Here is a 24,388-nt window from a genome sequence, read left to right as displayed (position 1 = left end):
CTGAGTCCATGCACTTGCAGTTTTGGGATGAACCAGCAGATGATACCAAAGTACATGGAATTACAGTGGAACATAAAATTATGTCTAATTAGCCATAATGTTGAATGTCAACCAATATGAATAATGATTCCCTATAAGTTAAGTGGCATTTGGGGGAATTTAATGCCAATTTGGAGCTTTAGGAAGAAAATGATGAGAGAGAATACATTTTCCATAAAGGCTCCAAAATACAACAAAGCATTAATGTGATAGTGATCACTAAAATGACTAAAACCTTTAAACTTTTGCTAAATTTTCATGTGGTTTTATTTAATCGTTTCCCTTGCTGTATAGGTATGTGCATTACTTTGCTGGTCTCCTTTCTGGGCACATAAAAATCAACAACAAGCCCCTGTTCCTTCACCATGTCATCATGCATGGCATCCCTAATTTTGAGTCTAAAGGAGGTAGGTGCAAACACTTCTACACATTCAAATCCATCAGTGTGATTTATGTATATTATACTATGTTTGAACAAGTGACCTTAAAATCAGTGATGTGCTTTACTATATCTAACCCTGTCAGGTTGTCGACCCTTCCTCAAAATCTATCAATCAATGCAGCCTGTATACACTTCTGGAATTTAGTAAGTAAATTGCTTCCTAGTATGTATATGCTAAATTATTTTAATATGTAAAGTGTGGTTGTGATCTCATTATGTTATATATGAAGTCTGGTTGTTGCACACATACTTTTTCATTTATGTAGAGACATGTACATCTTACATCACTGACAGCTTCTAAAATATAAGCAAACTTTAGCAAATACGTTTCAAGATAAGATCGAAAAATACATTTATTTTAGTCAATAGATAATAAAAAAATCCAAAGTAGTGTATCTAACAGATGAAGTTTGTGAAGATCAGAGTATAGAGAAAGAAAGGCCCAAAAGAAGTAAGATGAGTATATGATATCAAAAGATAAATTAAACAAAAAGAACATTCATAAAAATAATAAAATTATAATAAATTCAAATATGAAGGATTTCGCACACACCAGTATTTAATCAGTTAGATTTTTTAAATAAGTTCAATTCCATCACATTTAATTAACAGATTTACCTGATTTTACATTATAACGGTTCTGTGTGATCTCTTTTGCCGCATTCAACTTGTTTTGAAGGAAGTTTATGTTTGAAGGATGTTTACGTTCACGAGAGCACCATGACGCATGCGTGTTGTGTTGACGCAACAGCAGACGTCATTGCATGAATGGGCATTGGAGATTAATATTTTGTAAATAAAGTGGTAATTTGTTTTTTGTTAGCTTTTTTTGCGCAAACAAAAGAATTTGCGTCGCATCATAAAATTAAGGTTAAACCACTTGGGTCCCATGGATTGCTTGTATAATGTCTTTACTACCTTTCTGGGGCTTGAAAGTGGTAGTTGTTTAGGCTGTCAGTGGAGGGACAGAAAGCTCTCAGATATCATTAAAAAGATCTCCATTTGTGTTTCGAAGATGAACGAATGCCTTAATGGTTTGGAACGAAATGAGGGTGAGTAATTAATGACATAAATTTTATTTTTTGGGTGAACTAACCGTTTAATCACTTTATTTTGTTATATTTTGGGTCAAAAATATGTGTATAATAGTATATGTTGACCTATTATAAAATTATTATTACTTTACATGTATATGTAAAGTACATGTACATGTAAAGTAATACATGTACATGTACTTTACATATACATGTAAAGTAATACATGTATATGTAAAGTACCCCCCCCCCCCCCCTACCCCTCCCCGTCCCGCTACCCCTCCCCTTCCCCTCATATCCCCCTGAGAAAAGAAAATGTAATTTTTAGTTTGGAAAAAATCCTCCGATGACGCAAAAATCGTCATTTTGCGTCATCGGAGGATTTTTGTGCCAGAGGCTAAACACTACAGCCAGTGTTCCGCATGTTCTCTTACGAGAGTATCTCTTACGCCATGGGGAAAACCTCTTTTCCTCGAGATCTTGAAGCCAAAAATTATCCTTAATTTTTAATCAATGTAAAACGCTTTGCGGCAGCATGCAAACATAGGCGAGGCGGCTCGCGCGCCTATTGGCTGCCCTGCGGCAAAAGCAGTAGCCTATCAAGAGCGGCTCTGCGTGACGTCTTGGCCAATGGGGGCACTTCGCGCCCATTTCGTCACGTCCCGCCAGAAAGGGCGTGGTCTCGCCCTATATAAGCAGGTCGATAGCAGATACAAACTGATTTTCATCTCTTCAGCGAAGCTACATGCATCGCTGGATCCGGAGTGAGAAGCCGCGCCGTCGACGCAAGCCTTCAGCGGGACGAGCCCTTGAGCCTGAAGTCGCTGGCCTTCACCTCGCCGCCTTCAGCCGCCGTACCTGCTGCGCTTTCCGGCGTACTATATATCCTTTACTCTGCTCTGTGTGTATGTGTGTGTGTGCTCCGCGACTCACACGTCTATCATCTAAAAGAGCCGCGTCTTTTTAAAGATGCCATCCTCCTGTGGCTCGTGCCGAGCCACAATCAGCGACGGGGACCGCCATGTAATGCGTTTCCTGCCTGTGAGAGGATCATGCAGCTCTCGCGCCCCTGCCGACGGCGGCTGCCCTCACTGCGAGCTATTGCCTACGGTGACTCTGAGGACTCGCCTGGCATCCTTCAGCGAGACTGCACTTCCACCCGCTACAGTGCCGCGCCGTAAAGCGCCGTACTCAGCGGGTCCCCGAGCCTTCTCCAGCCCGTGAAAGCTCGCTGGTTCGCCCGCCAGCTTCACCAGCTTCACTCGAGTCGCTCACTGACGGATAACGGCCGCCGCGCGCCGCCGCTTCCGCCATTAATGACGACGAGATAGCTGCATCTGTAGAGGAGACCTGCTGCTCTATCCTGGCGTCGGACAGTGAGGACTGGGCGAGCTCTGTGGACCTCCCCCCTTCTGTCCGCGAGTCGTCAGGGAAACGGGCCAGCATCAAGACCGCGAGCCCTAAAACCGCGGCTAGCTTTCTTTATGTTATAAGAAATCTACCCCGCCCCCCATGGGTGTGCGTCACCGGCAAAATGAGGAAAGAGTGTGTTTTAGTCCCGCCGAGGCCGGACTAATCTCCATTTCTCAAACATTTCTCAGCTCCTCTTAGTTTGAGCGGCTGAAAATGTCAATATTGCAGCAATGAGCCTGTTGTATAACACGCACACCTGCAAACAAACGCCGACACACACAAAACTGTGATGACACTCTCTTATCTGCTTGCACTAATGTAGTTCTCCCCTGTGGATCAGTGGCGGAACCTGAAGCCTTCGCGCGAGAGACCCGTGTTCGATCCCGGCTCTCGCAGCAGATAGAAATTTAGTCTCGCCGCGGCCAGACTTCCAACGAAACTTTTCGCTCGTTCAGTTCCAGAAAATGCGACTGTTCCAGTGTATTTTGCAGTAAACAAGCCGGTACCACGGCCCGCTTGCCTGCACATAAATGCCATTTCCACGGCGACCCAGAAAAATCATATAAGCATTGTATTTTCTGGTTTTCCGGCCACAGCCGATGGTGTTATGAGTGTAATAAAATGCCCACAGCCCAGTGTTAATTTCTACACACAAACACAGCCCGCCACGGTACAGGGCTCGCACAAATGAAATCGACGCATGTCAATTGTGCATTAAATGTAGTGAATGTGCCCACAACCCAGTGCCCACAAACACTACCACGGTTTCTGTAAAACGAAACCAACACAAGTCTTCCTAGCCTCCTAGGAAATCGACGGTGTTTCAGTCTCGCCGCGGCCAGACTTCCACCGAAATATTTCGCTCCTTCAGTTCCAGAAAATGCAACTGTTCCAGTGTATTTTGCAGTAAGCAAGCCAGTACCATGGCCCGCTTGCCTGCACACAAATGCTGTTTCCACGGCGACCCAGATAAATCACATAAGCAGTGTATTTTCTGGTGTTCCGGTTAGGGTCAGGGTTAGGCGCTGTCCCGCGCCCACATTCACTCACAGACATGTTGAGCCCCACGGGGCTCGCCCCGCTCTCTCTCCCTCAGCAAACTGCTATAAGGGATTTGAGCGCGGCCAGGCTGCCCCCCGCCTCACAAACTGTAAACACAGTGTCTGCGTTACAGCACGCCGGAGCTCCCTTGCCGTCACTATGTCACGGCCAGAGCCCAGATCTCATTCTACCCCTAGCTATTAACGCGAAAGTGTGGGCACAGCTTCCTGGGGTATCAGAATGGGTGCTGAACACTATAAACACAGTGTCTGCATTACAGCACGCCGGAGCTCCCTTGCCGTCACTATGTCACGGCCGGAGCCCAGATCTCATTCTACCCCTAGCTATTCACGCGAAAGTGTGGGCACAGCTTCTTGGGGTATCAGAATGGGTGCTGAACACTATAAAAAGAGGCTATTCGCTACAGATCGCTCGACGCCCCCGCCGTTACACGGCGCGCGTCAAATCCACGGTGAAAACAGAAGTAGCACATCTATAGCGAAACTACTGAGCAAAGGTGCTATAGAACCTTTATCTCAGGCTCAGAGCGAAGGGGGCCTATACAGCAGATATTTTCTGGTACCGAAAAAAGATGGAGGTCTCAGACCCATTTTAGATCTGTGACAGCTGAACAGAGCACTTGTGAAGCGCCAGTTCAAAATGCTTACAACCAGGAAAATCCTCGCGCAAGTTCGCCAAGAGGACTGGTTTATGTCAATAGATCTGAAAGACGCCTATTTCCGAATACAAATAGCGTCCCATCACAGGCGATTCTTGAGATTCGCCTTCGAGGACCAGGCATATCAATACACAGTCCTGCCGTTCGGCCTGTCCCTAGCACCCCGTACATTCACGAAGTGCATGGACGTGGCTCTCGCACCCTTGAGACTTCGGGGCATGCGAGTTTTGAACTACTTGGACGATTGGCTGATTCTAGCTCGATCACACTCAGAGCTCATAGAACACAGGGCCACATTACTCGAACACCTCGAGAATCTTGGCCTCACGGTCAATTGGGCAAAAAGCTTGCTGTCTCCCAGTCAGAAAATTTCTTTTCTGGGAACAGTGCTGGACTCGCTATCCATGACAGCACGCCTGTCACCGGAGCGCGGACTAGACATTCAGCGCGTCTCGCTGAGAGCAGCTCATGTGCCTGGTCACCTGAATGTGGGACCAGACAGACTGTCCAGAAACAATGTCCCAGCAGGGGAATGGTCGCTGCACCCGCAGACGATCCAACTGCTGTGGGAAACGTTCGGCAGAGCGCAGGTGGACCTGTCCGTGTCCCACGAAAACGCTCAGTGTCCGAACTTCTTCTCGAAGAGCAGGGATGCGCTGGCCCACGTCTGGCCCCGCGTTCCCCTATATGCTTTTCCCCCTGTCTCACTCCTGCCTCAAGTGTTGGAACGAAGCAGGGAAAACGGATGCCCAGTGCTGCTCGTGGCCCCGCTCTTGACAAACCAGACCTGGTTCCCAGTCCTGATGCAGCTGGCCAGCACTGCCCCGTGGCCTGTACCACTGAGAAGAGACCTCCTCTCTCAGGCAGGGGGCTCGATTTGGCATCCTCGCCCGGATCTGTGGTCCCTGCACGCATGGGCCACCAACGGGTACCCGCTAACCTCCCGGAGGGAGTGTTAAACACGATCACGCAGGCTAGAGCTCCGTCTACTCGACGGCTCTATTCCTCGAAATGGTCTGTATTCTCTGCTTGGTGTCAAGCTCAGGGCTTTTCACCCGTAGACTGCGGGGTTACGGAAGTGCTTTCCTTCCTTCAAGAGCTGCTGGATAAGGGCAGAACCCCATCCACGCTCAAAATATACGTGGCGGCCATAGCAACGTTTGCAAAACCGGCGTCTGGCCAGCCACTGGGGAAGAACGACTTAGTCGTGCGTTTCCTCAAGGGAGCTCGGAGATTGAACCCTCCCAGGCCCCCTTCAGTCCCGATGTGGGACCTTTCCACGGTGTTGGAAGCCATGAAAGGTGCCCCATTCGAGCCGATCCATTTGTCAGACATGAAACATCTGTCTTTCAAAACGGTGTTTCTCATGGCTCTCGCTTCAGTGAAGCGCGTAGGGGACTTACAAGCGCTTTCGGTAAGCGCGTCATGTATGGAGTTTGGGCCAAATGACTCAAAGGTCATACTCAAACCTAGGCACAGGTACGTGCCGAAATCCCTCAACACACCGTTCAGGGCCCAGGTGATTTCCCTGTCCGCCCTTCCGGTTCTCAATGAGGAGAAGGACGCGAGTCTCCTTTGCCCTGTCAGGGCACTAAGAGCTTATGTGTCCCGCTCGTCTGGTTTTAGACAGACTGAGCAGCTTTTCGTTTTGTTTGGCGGACGTTCTAAGGGACTTGCCGCATCAAAACAGAGCCTATCCAGATGGATAGTCGATGCCATAGCGCTGGCTTACACCTCTAAGGGCCTGTAGTGTCCCTTGGGTGTCAGAGCGCACTCCACGAGAGGCGTGGCCTCTTCGTGGGCATGGTCTAGCGGGATTACCCTGCAAGATATTTGTTCGGCCGCGGGCTGGGCCTCGCCGTCTACATTTATAAAATACTATAACCTGGAGGTCCCCGCCTTACAAGCTAAGCTTTCGGCGGTCTAGAATTCAGTGCGATCTGCCCCGCTGTGTCGGCCCAGATACTGAGTTTGGCCTGCGTATCGCTCACTGACTGATACAGCAGCTCCACGAGTGTTGACACATGTATGGCCACCCAGTTTAGGCTGAAAGTGTTTTCACCCTGGCTGCGTGGTATAATATCTATAAGATTAGCTCCTCTGGATGCTATTTTATAAGGAATGACGCTTCTAGCCCCTCTTCCTTCACTCTCTGTAAGTCTATGGTGATTATGCACTACATGCGCCCCGGGCCTCTGCCCTGGCCTCTGCCCTTGGAACTTTGGTGTTGGATCCCTGTATGCACGGCGTGTTACACTGTGTTCCCCATAGCGTAAGATATTACGCAGTACGAGAGATACTCTCGTAAGAGAACGTACTCGGTTACTAACGTAACCGCTGTTCTCTCTAGAGAGGGAACGAGTACTGCGTATCTTGCCGTGCTTACAATACGCTCTGGATCGCTTCGGCGATGAAAACCAGTTTGTATCAGCTATCGACCTGCTTAAATAGGGCGAGACCACGCCCTTTCTGGCGGGACGTGACGAAATGGGCGCGAAGTGCCCCCATTGGTCAAGACGTCACGCAGAGCCGCTCTCGATAGGCTGCTGCTTTTGCCGCAGGGCAGCCAATAGGCGCGCGAGCCGCCTCGCCTATGTCTGCATGCTGCTGCAAAGCGTTTTACATTGATTAAAAATTAAGGATAATTTTTGGCTTCAATATCTCGAGGAAAAGAGGTTTTCCCCATAGCGTAAGATATTACGCAGTACTCGTTCCCTCTCTAGAGAGAACAGAGGTTACGTTAGTAACCGAGTACGTTTTCACCACGCCCATATGGGGCGGGATCTCACTCACAGAATGTAAAGAGAGTTTCAGCCATCTTTCTGTAGAAGCTAAGCTAACAGGCTCTTGCCTCTTGGTCTGTGTAGAAAGTTTGTATAGTAGGCTAATCACGATGGCGGAAGGTATTTTTGAAGTTGAAATGGCAGAAGGGGATTTCGAAGATCTGTTGCGAAAATCTGATGCTCGCGGCTACCTGTACGAGCCGCAATACAGCGATGAACAGTTGCGGGAGATGGAGGAACAAGAGCCGGAGCAGCTGCTGCAGCAGCAGGGGAGCGAGACCTGAGCCCGGCCAGACTCGAGCTGGGGCGGACTGGTGGTGTCAGTGCTCTCGCTGTGCGCCTATGGTAACAGACATAGCGTCCTATTGCTGTCGCTAATCTCAGCGATGCCATTTTCTTCTGGACGAGATTGCTGAATCCGCAGAGCTTTGAGTGTAAAAGTGTTAATATTAATAATTTTTTAATTAAAAGTTATAACTCACATTGGTTGTGGTTCTTTTTATAAACCTTTATGGTGTGTTCAAACGCGAATTTAATTATTTGCGCGAGTAGATTACATACAAAGTCAATGCAAAGACGTGAATAGACGTGTCATTCGCGCCGAATTGGGCGACGCTTTTGCCGCGAACGTCTTCCGTGCAAGTTGAAAAATTTGAACTCAAGCGGAAGATTCAAGCGTCTAACTAGACGCGTATTTGACGCTCTATTCGCGTTCGGTGTGAACACACCATTAGTGTTACTAGAGTATGGATTAGCCTAGATAATGTATTAGCTTAGAGAAATGGTGATTTCAATTGGGGGAAAACAGTTCATATGCAGAGCTACTAAGCTAGGCTACTCTGTTGACATGGTCCTGCCTTGCATCATATTTTTAATGTGAAAGTCTAAGTCGTGTTATATACATTAGGCTAGTACATCCCGGTACAATGTACGCAATAGCACCATTTCTATGGAAATTTATCAAATAACTCACGATGTATCAAAGCAAGCCTAGTTGTATCCATTTTTTGGATTCTGCCGCCTGTAACCGGTAGGCGTGGTTTGGGAGTGGCCTCGTAAGGGCAGCAAAGCAAGAGCTTTCTGGGAGTTGTTGTCTTTCAGCCACATGAGTAAAAAATACATTTTCTGCCTTTTCTCAGTCTAGAATGCTTCAATTTCAAAAATAATTTCACATTTCTACTATATAAATGACCAATATTAAATACAGATTCATCTTCCCAGAGGTGAAGTATCCCTCTAAGTCTGGATTAGGCCTTAGTTTAATTAGGACATTTAAGTAGCTTTTATAAATGTGCCTTAGAAAAAAAAACATTACTGGTGTGCATCTTGAGACAAAACAATGGCACTGACATTTTTAGAGATATACCAAGTTGCTTTCGGTTAAAACAGCTCAAACATGCATTTTAGTCAGGGACTAGTCTTAAGCCTTGTCTGTGAAACTGGGGGTATAAATGTTGCATAATTATGAATTCTTATAATATCAGGCTGAAAGTGTGCATGCTCTAAGCTACTGTATATTAATATATGTGTGCGAGAGTCTGGTATAACATCTGTTGCCCTCTTGTTAAGGGATTAATATCTTAATCTGTACCTTTGTGTGTATGTGGAAGTTGGCAGAGACAGTGACAATGACAAGACTGCAGTTCATTTGTTAACGTTTGAATGATAGGGTCCTCTTTGCTCTCTGCCCTGGCCAAGAAAAGATCATTGAATTATTTTCTCATCTGACTTTTGCGCCAAACACTTGTCCATCTCTTTTTATATCTGTGTTTTTATGGCATTAATAACCCGTGTAACTCCAGAAATTCCACTGTTGCTAGTTAATTTTTTATGTTCTTGTTCAGCAGAGGATAATATTTTAACAAGCTAGTCATCAATTTAGGCTTAGTTTGTATAATTCAGCATCGAGACAGTTTGAAGTATGCCTGTAATAACCCCATTCATCATTTCTTCCCCTTCCCTCTCTGTTTTACAGTAACGTTCAAGGCGACAGCCATACAAGCATCTGTATCACCATTGAGCCTGGCCTGCTACTAAAAGGAGATATACTGGTAGGAAGTGCAACAGTACCAATATCAACACCAAAATTATTGTTATAGTTGAAGAAGAATCCAATAAATGTATTTTCCATACTATTCCAATATGTTTCATTTTCTGTCCCTTTTTTCATATTCTCCATCCTGAAGCTGAAATGTTATCACAAGCGTTATCAAAACCCCAATAGGGACGTGATCTTCAGAGTGCAGTTCCACACATGTGCATTACACAATTTAGCTCTGGTCTTCACTAAGAATGACCTTGATGAGACATTTAAAGGTTAGTGTGCTTTATGTTTATTTGTAATTGCGAATAAAAAAAAAAAAAGACTAAACACCACCACAGTGGCATGCAGACTGATCATAAATTTGTGATTTAGCAGATGAGAGGTTTCCTGAATATGGGAAGGTGGAGTTTATCTTTTCTTTTGATCCAGAGAAAATCAAAGGTAATTTAATATTACCAAAACTGTAGTTTGTATATCTTTTCTGCACAGAGATATGATCTTGATAAAACAGATCCGCATGATTCAAGACCTTCAAGATCTTTTTTGTCCCGCTAAGGGTTGGATCATCTACAGAACGGACCTAGTGTCTCTGTGGACTACAACACCCAGGATCCTCTGATCCGCTGGGACTCTTATGAAAACTTCAACAGGAGATTTGAAGACATTAAAGATGGTGAGAGGAACTTTTCTTGGTGTGCTCAGGCTCAAGGTGCTGACTGGTCAGATATTTGTGATATCTGAATCTTGGCGATTCAGAGATTTTTTTTTTTTTTTTTTTTTTTTTTGCTGCAATCGACGGTGGGAACAAGGTCAAAATGTAATGATCATTTGGCCTTGTATGTACACCATGTTTAATTTCCTTTTACGTGCTGTGGGTTAATGGAATGATTGTGCTCTTGGCGAAGGCAGCTTCTTTATGGAGATAGAGGGGGTCAGTTGTTCTGCTAGCTTGCTGAATGGCATAAACACCCAAGTGAACAAGGAGGGCTAAATGAGATATATGGATTCTCCTCTCATTGCTACTAAAAATCTCCTCAAGACTTGTTTCATGGATTATGATTGTTCTTCTGGGTATTCATCATATTTCAGATTTGATCAAGTAATTTGGCTTTATGATAGGATAGCTCTGTTTGCTTATTTCCATCAATCAAAAAATAAAAATAAATAAATAATGGTGTATCGGGTCATTAGGACACTTATACCTTGGCTTATTTTTTTTTAAACCATGTGGTCTGCCATAAAGAGCCCTTCCCATGCCTCCTGCCAATCAGAGTTTTAAATAGCATCTAGAGAAATAGAAGGCGTCAGTGGCCCTGCTGGCAGCCCCATGGAGGGGTGGAAAACTGACACTCCTCTCTTCAGTGTCCTCTTCTGGGAGGAAGGGCTGGTGGGTAAGGCCAGGAGACGTGGGTACCCCAAAACACACACGTGCACACACAGACACACACACACACACACACACACAGTTAAATACACAATGGATACATTGACAGTAAAAGAAAGATTGGTGCAGTCTTGACATTGACAGGACTTTGGAAAATGGCGCAGAGCCCTAAGGAAATCCACAATTACAAAGCCCAATTAAAATTAATCTGTAATGGATCTGCATGCAAATAAATAACTATACAGTGTGCTGTGTAGATAAGCAACATTTTTATAACTTGCTTATAACTTTTTAGGTATTTCTAAATGATCTAATCCTGCCAGTCACAACACAAGAGTAATCATATACCGGTATAGAAGGCTGCTTACCTCACTCCAGTGACAATTTTTCCAGCAACCCTCTACCTCCCCATCTCAACCATCTCAAGCCATTTTATTACTAATACTTATTTAAGGAATTTCAGGGGTGCTTAGAGCTTGAGTCAAGTTTGTTCAACCAAATATGTAAACCTTTATCTCTTTCGAAAGGATTATATATTATAATGGTATGCAACATGTAATTAAAAATTTTGGCTAAACTAAATAAAAAAGCAAAATAAACTGGAATGTTATCAGGCACTTAACATAACTTAAGACACAAAGCAGCCATTGAAAAGAGCAGTCACAGACAAACATTGCTTTTAAAGGAAGAAAGAGTCTGCTGAGGTTAAGGGACACTTTTTACTTCATGGTTTAGAGAGTTTAAGCGATATGAGACTCTCAAATCTCTATCTACATATTTACATTTGTGTGTGTTTCCAGGTAAAGGGTATGTGGTGTCTGTGTGCATATTCCTATGACAGAGACAGAGGGGTGCTCTGGGGCAGTATAGCCACCAGGGCTTGTTTACAGCTCAGGCTCCCATATTTGGCTGCTGCACAGCTTCATGGCATTTTTGGAATGACTAAGAGGGAAGTGTGTGGAACAGATAGAGAGAGAGACAGAGAGGGGTGACTGTGACTCTTAGTCAGAGTGACTCACAAAAGAGAGCGACTGATTAATGAACTAGACACAATGATCTCACAACGAAGACACAGAGACTGGCAAAGTCTCTGGTGCAGCGCTTAATACCGTTTTTGGAATCAGAGCTGAATTTTATTTTCCATTGGGCTTGAAAGTAGGTGAGTGTTACAGTCAAAGTATCCTCATTCAAACTATCTACTCATTCTCAATGCATGTATATGTGTGCGTTCAAGTGACTAGGTGTAATTTTTATGTTCTGCTACTGTATATCTTTTTTGTCTTGTCACAAGTAATGTTATCATCTGTGGTGCTGTGTGATATGTGTGATAAGCATTTAAAACAGAGAAAAATGATGAGGTAAAATCAAGAAGAAATATGTAAGACTGTTACAATAAGGTTTCATTTGTTAACATTAGTTATTAACTAACAGTGAACAGTCTATACTTCTAAAGCATTTATTAATCTTAGTTAATGTTAATTTTAACGTCTACTAATACATTAAGATTGCATTTGTAATTGTTAACATTAGTTAATCCACTCTGAACTAACGTGAACATGAATATTTTATTAACTGCCATTAACAAAGACTAATAATGTTAGTTATTGCATCAATAATGTTAAAGGGGTCCTATTATGCCCTTTACAAAGTCTTGATTTTGTTTTTGGGGTGAATTAGAATATGTTTTCATGCTTGATTGTTCAAAAAACACATTATTTTTCACATATTTTAAATTATTACATCTCCTCTCTTCCCAGTCTGGTTGAACGCATCGTTTTCAATGAAACCCCTCCTCCCGAAATTCGAAATGTGCTGTGATTCGTTAGCTGGCTCAGTGTGTTGTGATTGGCAGCTCTTAGCGCATGTTCTGGAAATGTCACGCTCCTTCATAACTGCGAGCTCTACTCAGATATAAATATTAATGATATAAATATTAATGATGGCATCAATTTCAAACCATTTAGAACCCGATTCAGACCCTGACAATGTTAATTAACAAGAGGACTGTAAGCACAGACTTTGCAAGCACGGATTTCCCAGGACGTTTCAAAGTGGTATGTTTTTTTTGTAATGTTCTTATAGATACGATGTTATCCACCATTTAATCATATTTAACAGTAAACTATGGTAATACAAACCGTAATCGATCACAAAATCATGGATAATTTTCCTAAAGCCGGGTGAACACTGTGAGATTTATTATCGTCCTTTACAATTGGTGCTTGTCAGACTGTACGAACATGATCATCGCTGTAAGCCATGTCACACTGTAAGATCTCAGTTGTCATTAATGTCAGACTGTACGACAGTCAAGACACATTAAAAACGGACGCACGCAAGAACTTGTACTGAGTTTTACTTCATCAATCAATGACATGTTCAGTGATGTGAGCTGCATTATACACGGCATAGAAATGGTGGCTACAAAGAAATCTCTAATGTTAATTCTGGTCACGCCTTGTCTTGAAAAACGAAGGCCATTTGACGGTCGTCTTAGGAGAAGCCACAATGCAGGACTGTGAGTCAAATCTTCTGACCCTGCTAGAATTTCGTCGGAGAGAAAAATTTTATCGCAATAATGGTCTTTAATCGGCTGTTGGTGAACATGTCAAACTAACGTTCAAAGACTTCAGATTTTAGCCTATAGGATCAGAGGATTCTTTTAGGATTTGCTAAATTTGTCTCAGACAGCCAAATCGCGGCCAAAATCGCATAGTGTGCGCCCGGCTTAAGGGGTGGTGAACAGTCTTACAAAAGCAAGACCTTACAAAAGCTAAAGTAAACACTACATCAATACTGTAATGTTAATTAGCAGGCTAGCAGAGGCATAGCTTTGCCCTTCATTTACATCATAGCTATCATAGCAACTACATAAAGCTTATAATTGAAACTGTTAATAGAAAACTACAAATAATAAGACATAGTTGTGATCTATAAACAAGATTGTCCCGACAAAATGGGAATGGCTACGTCTTTCAGGAGAAGCTTTTGTGCATATAGCCTGCATTGTACTCTCTTCTGGAAGCTGTTTTCCGTAAAATGTGCAGCGCACAGACAAACATTTAGGTTATAATGTTCAGGAACAGTGTTAAAAATAAATGTTAACCTCTTACAAAGGACAAACTTTTTCTGGGGTGGAAAAAAACAGCGACCACAACTCTTCCTCTTCTCTAAAGCACCCCAACATGGCCTCATCATGTTGTAATTTTTATGTACATTTATGTAAATTTTAGGGTTTGTGATGTCACCAACCCGGGAAGAAGCTTGTTGTAGTCCCTACCAGCCATTTGTTGTAGTCCTTCCTAAGTGATTTCTGTAAAATAAAATATCTCCCTTAGCATTGAACTTTAAGCGTTATACAGTAACTTTGCAGATGTAGTTTATGCTCAAACAGCAACAAAGACCCCTTTAACAAATGAGACCTTATTGTAAGGTGTTACATAAATATGTAATAATTTAATAACTAGATCATTATTTCTCTGTCCCTTATCAAATGTAACCAAATGTCATTGGCACAAGACATCTTTGCTTCCACTGAAGTTATATTATAATAAGTTATAATATTCTCTAATCATACTGGGACCATCAGGTGAAGCATTAACTTGTCCATGCAAGTGTGTGTGCATGGTTTAGTAAAACTACATGTTTTTAAACCCAACCCTAATAGGCTGGACATTATTTAGGGGGCTTTACTTCCTCAATATCTCAGCCATCCTATAAATCTTTTAATAAGTCAGCTACCCTTAAAATCTTTAATTAAGCAGAGCAAACTGAACCCAGCTGAAAATTTGACTGGCCCCATTCAGTGCCCCAATCCTATAAAATTGTGTGTAATGTGAAGCCAAATGATCCTCTGGCCAAACACTCCAAAATAAACATAGATTTGTGATCTCATTTTACATTCTATTTTAGTATTTTTTTTATTTTATTTTTTTTATATATATATAATGTGAGCAAGACTCTACCTCTACTTAAAGATGCAGTCCGTAGTTTTTCCTCTTTGTCGCCATCTCGGTTCGAAATCTGCAATTGCAGTTATTCGTGAAATTATCAACTTTACGTGGGTTGTGCCTCGGCACGGCACAGCGCGGATGAATCCAATGGTTTGAGGAGAATGTGCGGCTTTCAGTCACCGCGACTGTGGAAACTGTCATTCGGAATCACAGATTCTACTTTTTGGAAGTATGATCAACATAAGAATTTTCACTGGAAAATGTCATGTGAACAAGTAAGTAACATCCCCTTTTTTTCTGACCAACTAAGGGAAAAAAAGCATTGCAGTAAATCGCGCTGATTAAATCTAACGATCGCTTATCATATCACGTCAAACCGTGCAAATTATACTTTGTTCTCAAATTGTTCATTTTAACAACATCAGCATTGCGTGACTACATTTAATGTGTATTAGGGCTACCTGTAGTTCAGTACTCCGTAACTGTATGAATTAAGCAAACAAGTGTGCTACTGTAATTGAACCATTGAAATGTCTTACCTGTCCAGCAGAAAAAAAGCCGTCTCTGCGTTCGTTTTGAACCCCTTCAAAACACGAAGTTCACGCCACCTTTCAAAAGCCCTTCCGATATTTATTCTTGTTTTCGCATGGGCCCGGTTGCAGTCTCTTTTTTTCTGTACCCACTCCGAAGTCTTTTGCAGTTTACAATGGGTGAATCTCCAGTTGTCACTTGTGATTGTCGTTTGAACTTTTTTGGATCTGCCATCAAATTGAAAAGTTTAATTATATCAAGTGTTGTGAGAAAAGGCTATAAATCTCCACCTCCAACATCCTCATACGCAATATAGCCTACTAGCCAGACTCCTTCTTTATGTGTACAGATGTGAAGTAATGACGCAAAGACATGCTCGAATTTCTCGCGGAAATCCACCAGTACCACTGGAATTTAAAACATTATTACAAGCTTACCGCTTTGAATCGAGCTATGGCAAGCAGATATTTTTGAACACTGGCTAGTGTTTTGAACACTGGCCAATTATTTTGGATAATTTTTAACCCAAAAAAGTTACAGAATGCAGCTTTAAGATTCTAATGAAATCTTACATTTGAGGCAAGAAATGCAACTGGCAAAGGATTGCAACGAATTTGAATAGTGTTTTATTTGAGATCTTTTAGTCTCTCTCTCTCTCTCGGTTTAGAGGTACGTTAAGGGTTAGGGGCTGGAATAAGCAGTTTGTACAATATTTTTTTTATAAAAAAACATTATTTATATGGATAAGTCCCCATAAAACATGGAAAACTGTGTGTGTGTGTGTGTGTGTGTGTGTGTGTGTGTGTGTGTGTGTGTGATGATAGGATGTTATGCTCAACATGAATGAGCTGTGCTCTCTCACTGAACAGTAGCTGGATCGCTATGTGACTTCATGTTGCATATAAACAGTCCACCCTCCCCCTTTACTGGATCATGATGTCTCTTATGCTTTCACATGTCACTGCCATTTTGTCAGCTTACCATTGGCCCATTTAATTTCTGTAAAATGTCTGTAAAATACCCCCCCTCCATGTATCCCCCATGTATGTCTGTCAGTCAGTCAGTCTGTCTGTCAGCCATTCTATATAGCTGTCTACATGTCTGCTGTCCACCTCATTTTCTTTTTTCAACCTCTCCCTGCTGTCTGTCTGCCATGTGTCTGTCGCCTCTCATACCCTGACCTTACTTTTTTTTTCTCTTTGTATATACTTTTGTTATTTATTAGAATGTTCTTATCTTTTTCTCTCTATTTATACATTTGGCCAGTATAACAAGATTATGGTATGTTGCACTGAAGTTGCTCTCTGCCTCTTCTCTCTCTTGACCAATACTTTGGCATTATTTACCCATGATATCATTCCCTTGGCCCTAACCTAATGGCATGGCTGTTGCTAGACAGACTGAGTAGGACTTGGCTATCATTATGCCAAGCAAGTTTGTGCATATTTTCGGAACCCCAAACAACAATCATTCATTAGTTACGCAAAACTACTTAGGTATAAGTTACCAGGGGCCAGTTGCATAAACATAGCCATTGAGTTTTTCTTAGACTGTGACTTAAGAACTAATTTGACCAACTAGCAGTTAGTTAGTTAGTTAATCAGTCTACTTTTCCGTGTCAAATTAGACCAATCTACATTTTTACATAACTGACATAAAAAAGTCACAGAACACAGTGGTGATTGGGCAAATGTGGAATCTTTTAAATATTATAGTTGCTGTCTCATTTGCCTTGTCAAACCTGCAACTTTGGCCCATTAAACCTCATTAGCCCATTAGCCCTCATTAGACTTCCACTGTCAATGATTTCTAATCATTATAATGCAAGAACAAACATGGGACTACTGTACAGTAGCTGTCTCACCATTTCATCTTCCTTTTTTCATAATTTCCTCTCAGTGTCATTGCATTTCAAAAGTTTGTACAATCTGAATGACAGTGGCAATTGTTTATACTGCACAGTAACACTGTACTGCTGAAAACTGTCCTTAAGTCAGTGTTTATGTAGCATACTAGCCTTTTAAGAACAACAGCCAGTTCAATGTGCTGTACAATATAAAAAGTATTAAAGGGGTGGTTGATTATGATTTCACTTGTAATGTTGCTGTTTGAGCATAAACAACATCTGCAAAGTCACAACGCTCAAAGTTCAAAGCAAAGGAAGATATTTGCTTTTAAATAAATCGTTTTTAAGGACTACAACAAACGGCTGGTAGGGACTACACGACATTCCTCCCGGGTTAGTGACATCACTAACCCTAAAATTTGCATAAACTCCGCCCCTGGGAACACACAGTCCATGTTGAGAAGAGGAAGAGTTGTTGTAGTAGAGCACATTTGTGAGTCTGCTCAAGTTTTCGCATCCGTCTTTTCACATGCAATACAGTACGTAACACAAATGCAATAGCATGTCACTCTGTATGCATTTTACAACAGTTCCAGTTCACGGTTCACGAGCCATTTATAGATTATCATGAAAGAATATGCTAATCAATGACTTGAAGATAGTTAACTCCACATCAGGAACATAAATTCATCAACTAACCATTCAGAAACATCCTGTTGCATTCTACATGTTGTCACTTCTTCTTGAGTCTCTCCTCCATTGTCTGACTCCAGTTTAAACATAAAAGGCAGAACAGTTTCTGACATCTTAGTGCTTGTCTGCGTGAGGTAATCAGAGCTGCTAACACACAAGTGCTGCGTCCCAATTCGCCTACTTATACTACGCCCTAAAAGTATGTACTCTTTTTATGAAGAAAAAGTACATACTTTTGAGTGTGTAGCAAAAGAGTAGGCAAGCTTTGGGACATACTACTTCGTCATTTTTAACGGACAGATCTGTCGCGTGCATCCTATCACCGTAAACTGCCCTGTCAATCATCTCGTCACAGTTAAAATCCTCCATTCAATCTAATATAACTTCTTACCATTTCGGAGAGAATTGTTGTCGCACGTTCATCTGCCAGTCGTGGGTCTTTCATGCGGAGACTCTCCTCGTGTGTTTGGAATTTGAATATAAATGCATTTAAAAGTCAATGGCTAAAACGTATCTTTGCAAAAGTTCACAATGCTGCTGCAGATGCAATATAATGTGGTCAACATTGAATAAATACATTTTCGTCAGGTTAGATACTGATAATTAATCACTCAAACCCCTTTATCTAAACCTCTCTACATAACCGTCGGACTCGCGCGTCCTCCATGTCTGTAGTTTTTGAACACTTTTCACTCGTGTTTGTAGTTCTAACCGAATCCTCGTCCAACGCGCGATGGGTTGTGGGCAATATCAGCCATTATAGTGTGCAACGATCTGCACTTCGGATTCTGACCGGATATAGTAGACCATCCGGGTCTCTTTGGGACACTCATTTCAACATACTACGATTTGGGACGTACTAATTCTATTTTCGAATACTATTTAGGACGGATAGTATGCGAATTGGGACGCAGCAACGCTCTTGAAGCTCTGCCCTCTGTGCCGGGAGCAGCAGCTCATTTGCATTTAAAGGGACACACACAAAACGTGCGTTTTTACTGACCCTCAAAAAGGGACCACTTTAACCTGCTGTCCAAAATTATCTGTGGGGTATTTTGAGCTAAAACTTCACATACACACTGTGGGGACAACAGAGACTTGTTTTACATATTGGGGGCATTATAAGGGGCATTATACCACCCCTTTAAAGTAAAATATTGAGGCTTATATGATTACCTAGAAAACAACTATGGTTAGGTCTGTGAGGTGGAGCTGAGAATCATCAGTATAGTAATATTAGAATTGCATATGTGGAATATTGAAGCCAGAGGGAACTGAGCATGTAACGGGCAACAGAGCCCTAAAATGAATCCCTAGGGATTATCACATGTGACAGGCACAGTTAATGAGGAAAAAATCGTGATACTAACAACAAATGTCCTCTGCAGCCTATACCAGCCAGACAGTGAGAGACACTTGACTGAAAACCTGCATCATTCTAGCTGTTAGGATGGATTTCAAATGACTATAAATCAACATTGCCAGGCAGATACAGGCTATATCAGCCAGACAACAAAGGAATTCAAAGATTACTATCTGCATCTCTCTCAACTTAAAGGGATAGTTCACCCACAAATTTAAATTAGCCCATGATTTACTTACCCTCAAGCCATATTAAAAAATGTCCTGGCTCTTCCAAGCTTTATAATGGGAGTGAATGGGTATATTTTTTTGGAAGTCCATCAAAGCACATCCATCCATCATAAAAGTGTTCCACACGGCTCTGGCGAGTTCACGGGTTCACACTTGCATACAATTAGAGGGAGTAAAGTTCAATGCGTATTTGGCGTGCTTTCCGGGGGGAGGGCTCCGAGCTCGAAATTCATCCCGAACCCAGAGTACTCCCCCCGTATGTAAATGGTTAGGACTAGAAGAGTGGAGAAGGGGTGGTGGAGGGATGCTGCAATTTTGTCAATTGATTGAGGTGAGACTGCTGAATCTATATACACCTCTTATCATTGATTGTTGAGTGCTCTCCACCCGTGTTAATTATCTGAACGTGCTCCTCCCGAACTTTGTTAATAAAACATCATTCAATAAAGTCCTTCTGAAGTGAAGCGATGTATTCGTGTAAGAAAAATATCAATATTTAAAACTTTTTCAACTAAAATAACTAGCTTCCGGCAGACGGCCTGTATGTAATGCAATGCTATGTTTCCTGTTTAGCCACCTGTGTCATGCATCAGAAGTTTGCGACCAATGTACTATTTTTTGTTGGGAAATATGACGATTATACCTGCTGGGCAAAAGGTAATGTCATCATTCTGTTGTAGAGCAAAATCAGGTGACAGGGTTGGTGTCATTGCCCCAGAGACAAGGTGTGTCAAAAACTCAAATAACTTGACCTCACAAAGCCTTTAACTGCTGAAAAAAACTGTACTGGCACATACAGTTTTATGCAAAAGTTTTGGCATCCCTGATAATTATCATAATTTCAGTTTAGAATCTGCTGGGCTTTCGAAGCAGCAACTTCATTTGGATATAATTTATACCTTATGGAAACAGTAAGATTTCAGTTCTGAAATAACATTTATTGAATCAACAGAAACAACACAGTGTGAGTCATAACAAAACCAGACAGGTCCAAAAATGTGGGCACCCCAATAGAATTACCACATCAATATTTAGTAGAGCCTCCTTTTGCTGAAATAACAGCCTGTAGTCACTTCTTATAGCCACTGATAAGTCCCTGAATTCTGGCTGCAGGAATTTTGGACCATTCTTCCTTGCAAAATGTCTCCAGTTCAGTCAGGTTTGATGGTTTCCGAGTGTGGACAGCCCGCTTCAAATCATTCCATAGATTTTCGATGATGTTCAAGTCTGGGGACTGTGATGGCCATTCTAGAACATTTTATCTGTGTCTGTGCATGAATTCCTTGGTAGATTTGGAACAATGCTTTGGATCATTGTCCTGCTGAAACAACCAACCCCGGTGTAACTTCAACCTCTTGACTGATTCTTGAACATTGTTCTTAAGAATCTGCTGATACTGGGTGGAATCCATGCGACCCTCAACTTTGACAAGGTTTCCAGTACTTGTGCTTGCCACAGAGCCCCATAGCATGATGGACCCTCCACCAAATTGTACAGTAGGGAACAGGTTCTTCTCCTGGAACGCTGTTCCCTTTCGAGGGAACTCTCGATGCGTCACTTGACGCTTTGGGAACGCTCCCAGCGTGCATGCGTCTGAGCATCAATGTCAACTAGTCCAATGGAAAGAATGAGCGTCACGGGCGGGTGACGTCATGACCAGGAAGGGATAAAGGCTCACCCGGTGAAACGCGGCATTAGCTTCTGTGTCTCAGCAAGCGATCTGTGTCATTTTGTCTCTGTCTATTTACTGTTGTCTGTTGCGGAAAAGGATGGAAACTAAACAAGTGTACAAACAGTGTGCTTCTCCCTGCCCGCGTTATTTAACGGGTGGGGACACACACGAGCTTTGTGTCATTTGTTTGGGAGTGGAGCATGCGGTCTCAGCCTTCGAGGGGGCTGAGTGCCAGCATTGTGAGATGCTACCGCTTCGCATGCTCCGCTCTCGCCTGTCACTCTTTGATAAAGAGAGTGGGCAGGCTCGCGATCCGCAGGGATCAGGACCCGCGTCTGTCGAGGCAGCGCGGAGAATGCATTCCTGGGGATCGCAAAAGGATCTTTCGGAGGGGTTGGAGACGGGTCCGAGGGCTCTTTCTCCTTCCTTACCCAAAAGATCCAGCGCTCTCCCCCCGGTGTCGGAAGCACGCTCTGCAGTTTCTTCCGCCCGGGGAGAGAGCCCTCCATTACTTCATTGCTCTTCCTCCGAGGAGGTCGATGCTATGAGTTTGGAGAGTGAAAGCACACACATGGGGGAAAGAGATTCACAATTTATTTCCCCAGCATATGATGAGCTGGTGGATGTTATGTCGCGGGCTGTAGAAAAATTAAAGATTGAATGGCCATCTGATAATAGGGGCGCTCGTCCTAAAAGTAAATTAGATGAGCGCTTTTTATCTTCTACTGCTTCGTCTCCACCACGAGGGCTTCCATTTTTTCCTGATCTTCACAATGAGATTTCTAAATCATGGAATAAACCATACTCATCACGACTTTTCAGCCCTCAAATTAATATTTATTCAAGAATTAGAGGGCTGAAAGAGTATGGTTATGAGGCGATGCCCCAGGCGGAACAGAATTTAGCCAGCTATCTTTCCCCTGGTCCCGCATCGTCTCTGAAAGCCTCGGCTTTGCCCACTAGACCGCTCAAAGCCACTTCGGTGTTAGTGGGCAAAGCTTATACGGCAGCAGGTCAAGCTGGAGCATGTCTGCATACTATGGCAGTGCTTCAGGCTTATCAAGCTGACCTGCTGGGGGATCTGGATAATAGTGAGGGAGTTAGTCATGACGATATTCGAGAACTTCGTCGGGCTACCGATCTTTCTCTCAGGGCTACTAAAGAGACCGCCAGAGCAATTGGGCGGTCTATGGCAGCTTTGGTAGCTACTGAGAGACATTTATGGTTGAATCTTTCAGAGATTAAAGAAAAAGATCGTGCTTTTTTGTTAGATGCTCCGCTTGAACCTTCTGGTCTCTTTGGTGACGCAGTCCATACGGTCGTCGAGAGATTTCAGGAATCAAAAAAGCAAGCGGACGCTTTCAAAAAGTTTATCCCTCGCCGTGTCCAGCCCCCTGGGGCTGCTGGGCGTGAGCAGCCCCAGCCATCAAGCTCGTCATATCGTGTGCATCAGAAGGAGAGTGTTGCGTCTCGTGCACCTCCACGTGGAAACTGGAGACAGACGCAACCCTTTCAGCCGAAGTCTTCTAAGTCGAAGCCGGATCTGAGGACCGTTCTTCAGGCGAAGAAGACTTCGGCTCAAAAAAGGTCCTGATGTTCATGCATCAGGCCTGTGAGGACAGCCCCGACCGAAATAGAGTGGTGTACACCTCATTATACGGTGCCCGTTCCATTTCGGGGTCCTCACGAGACCGTTCTGCCAACCCTGCCACCCTTGGTGCTTCAGGGCGCAGCGGTCTCCAGCGAGTCGCTGATGCTATGCTGCGGCACAGCATCGGTTTCGCGCCCTCTGAGGGGGGCCTTAGAGCGGCCAGTTCAGGTAGTTCCTGCCATTATGTTTCAGGCTCCTGAATTAGCTGTCTCGATAACACCAGAGACCAGCCTCGAGAGGCTGGTTCCTTTAGTAAATTTTCTGGCAGCGTGGAAGCTTCTGCCGAATATTTCTCGTTGGGTCCTGCAGATTGTAGAGAAAGGATACAGAATCCAGTTTGGTTCTCGTCCTCCTCGTTACAACGGGGTGCTGCCCACAGTGGTGCATCCCGAGCAGGCTCTGGTAATGGAGCAAGAGGTAAAGGCCCTGTTAGCAAAGGAAGCTATAGAACAGGTGTACTCACCCGACAGAGAGTCGGGTTTTTACAGCCGTTATTTCATTGTTCCAAAAAAGGATGGGGTTGCGTCCTATTTTAGATCTTCGTCTGTTGAATCGTTCAGTACAGAAACTTAAGTTCAAGATGCTGACACTCAAACAGATCATGACTCAAATCAGATCCGAGGACTGGTTTGTCACGATATATCTAAAAGACGTATACTTCCATATCTCCATCCTCCCTCAGCACAGGAGGTTCCTGAGGTTTTCTTTGGGGCAAAGAACACCAGTATCAGGCATTTCCTTTCGGTCTAGCTCTATCACCCCGCACATTCACGAAGTGTGTAGACGCAGCTCTGGCCCCGCCAGGTTGCAGTGTATACGCATTCTGAATTGCATAGATGTCTGGCTGATTCTAGCGGAATCAGAACAGTGAGCGGTTCGGCACCGAGGTGTCGTTCTCGCTCATATGCAGATGTTGGGGTTGAGGCTCAATGCCAAGAAAAGTGTGCTTTCTCCAGTACAGAGAACCACTTTCCTTGGTGTGGTATGGGGTTCAGTGACGATGCGGGCCACTCTGTCGTCCGTTCGTGTAGCTGCTATCCTAACAGCCACAAAAGAGCTGGGGCTAGGCCAGTCACGCACTGTAAAACAGTTCGAGAGACTGTTGGGTCTTGTGGCAGTAGCGTCCAACGGGATTCCTTTTGGCCTGCTGTACATGAGACCTTTGCAGTGGTGGCTCAGGACCAGAGGGTTCTCCCCGAGGGGAAACCCACTTCGTATGATCAAGATCACGCGGCCGTGCCTTCGTGCCTTGGTTATATGGAGGAAACACTGGTTCTTAACCCAGGGTCCGGTGTTGGGAGCTCTTTGCCATCGAGTTGCTATCTCGACAGATGCTTCCCTCACCGGCTGGGGAGCGGTATTGGAAGGCCGCTCAGCTCAGGGCTTGGGAGGAGTCATCATCTCGCTTGGCACATGAATTGCCTAGAGATGATGGTCGTCTTCAATGCGTTGAGACATCTCCTCCCAGACCTGAGGGGCCATCATGTGTTGTTCTGAAACAGTGACTGTTAGGCCTCAGGGCAGCAGCGTTCAATGCTTTGAGCTGCTGTACGTGAGACCTTTACAGTGGTGGCTCAGGACCAGAGGGTT

General features: G+C 43.6%; 1 protein-coding gene across 11 annotated transcripts in view; it reads left to right on the top strand.

The window, feature by feature from the left end:
- The window catches only part of tns1a (tensin 1a), a 141,520-nt gene that overhangs the window by 92,239 nt on the left and 24,893 nt on the right, over positions 1-24,388 (top strand). For 10 of the 11 annotated variants that reach the window (XM_056233632.1, XM_056233630.1, XM_056233628.1 and 7 more), the window contains 6 exons: positions 334-446; positions 565-625; positions 9,407-9,482; positions 9,618-9,747; positions 9,848-9,916; positions 10,032-10,148. In XM_056233632.1, coding sequence (XP_056089607.1) covers positions 334-446; positions 565-625; positions 9,407-9,482; positions 9,618-9,747; positions 9,848-9,916; positions 10,032-10,148 — 566 coding nt within the window. The remainder of the gene's footprint in view (positions 1-333; positions 447-564; positions 626-9,406; positions 9,483-9,617; positions 9,748-9,847; positions 9,917-10,031; positions 10,149-24,388) is intronic. The other variant, XM_056233629.1, reaches the window with a different exon arrangement.

This window comes from Rhinichthys klamathensis, unplaced genomic scaffold (genome assembly GCF_029890125.1).
Source record: "Rhinichthys klamathensis goyatoka isolate OS25496 unplaced genomic scaffold, OSU_Roscu_1.1 h1tg000372l_1, whole genome shotgun sequence".
Taxonomy (NCBI): Eukaryota; Metazoa; Chordata; class Actinopteri; order Cypriniformes; family Leuciscidae; genus Rhinichthys; species Rhinichthys klamathensis.
This window is presented reverse-complemented; position numbering and strand designations above follow the sequence as displayed.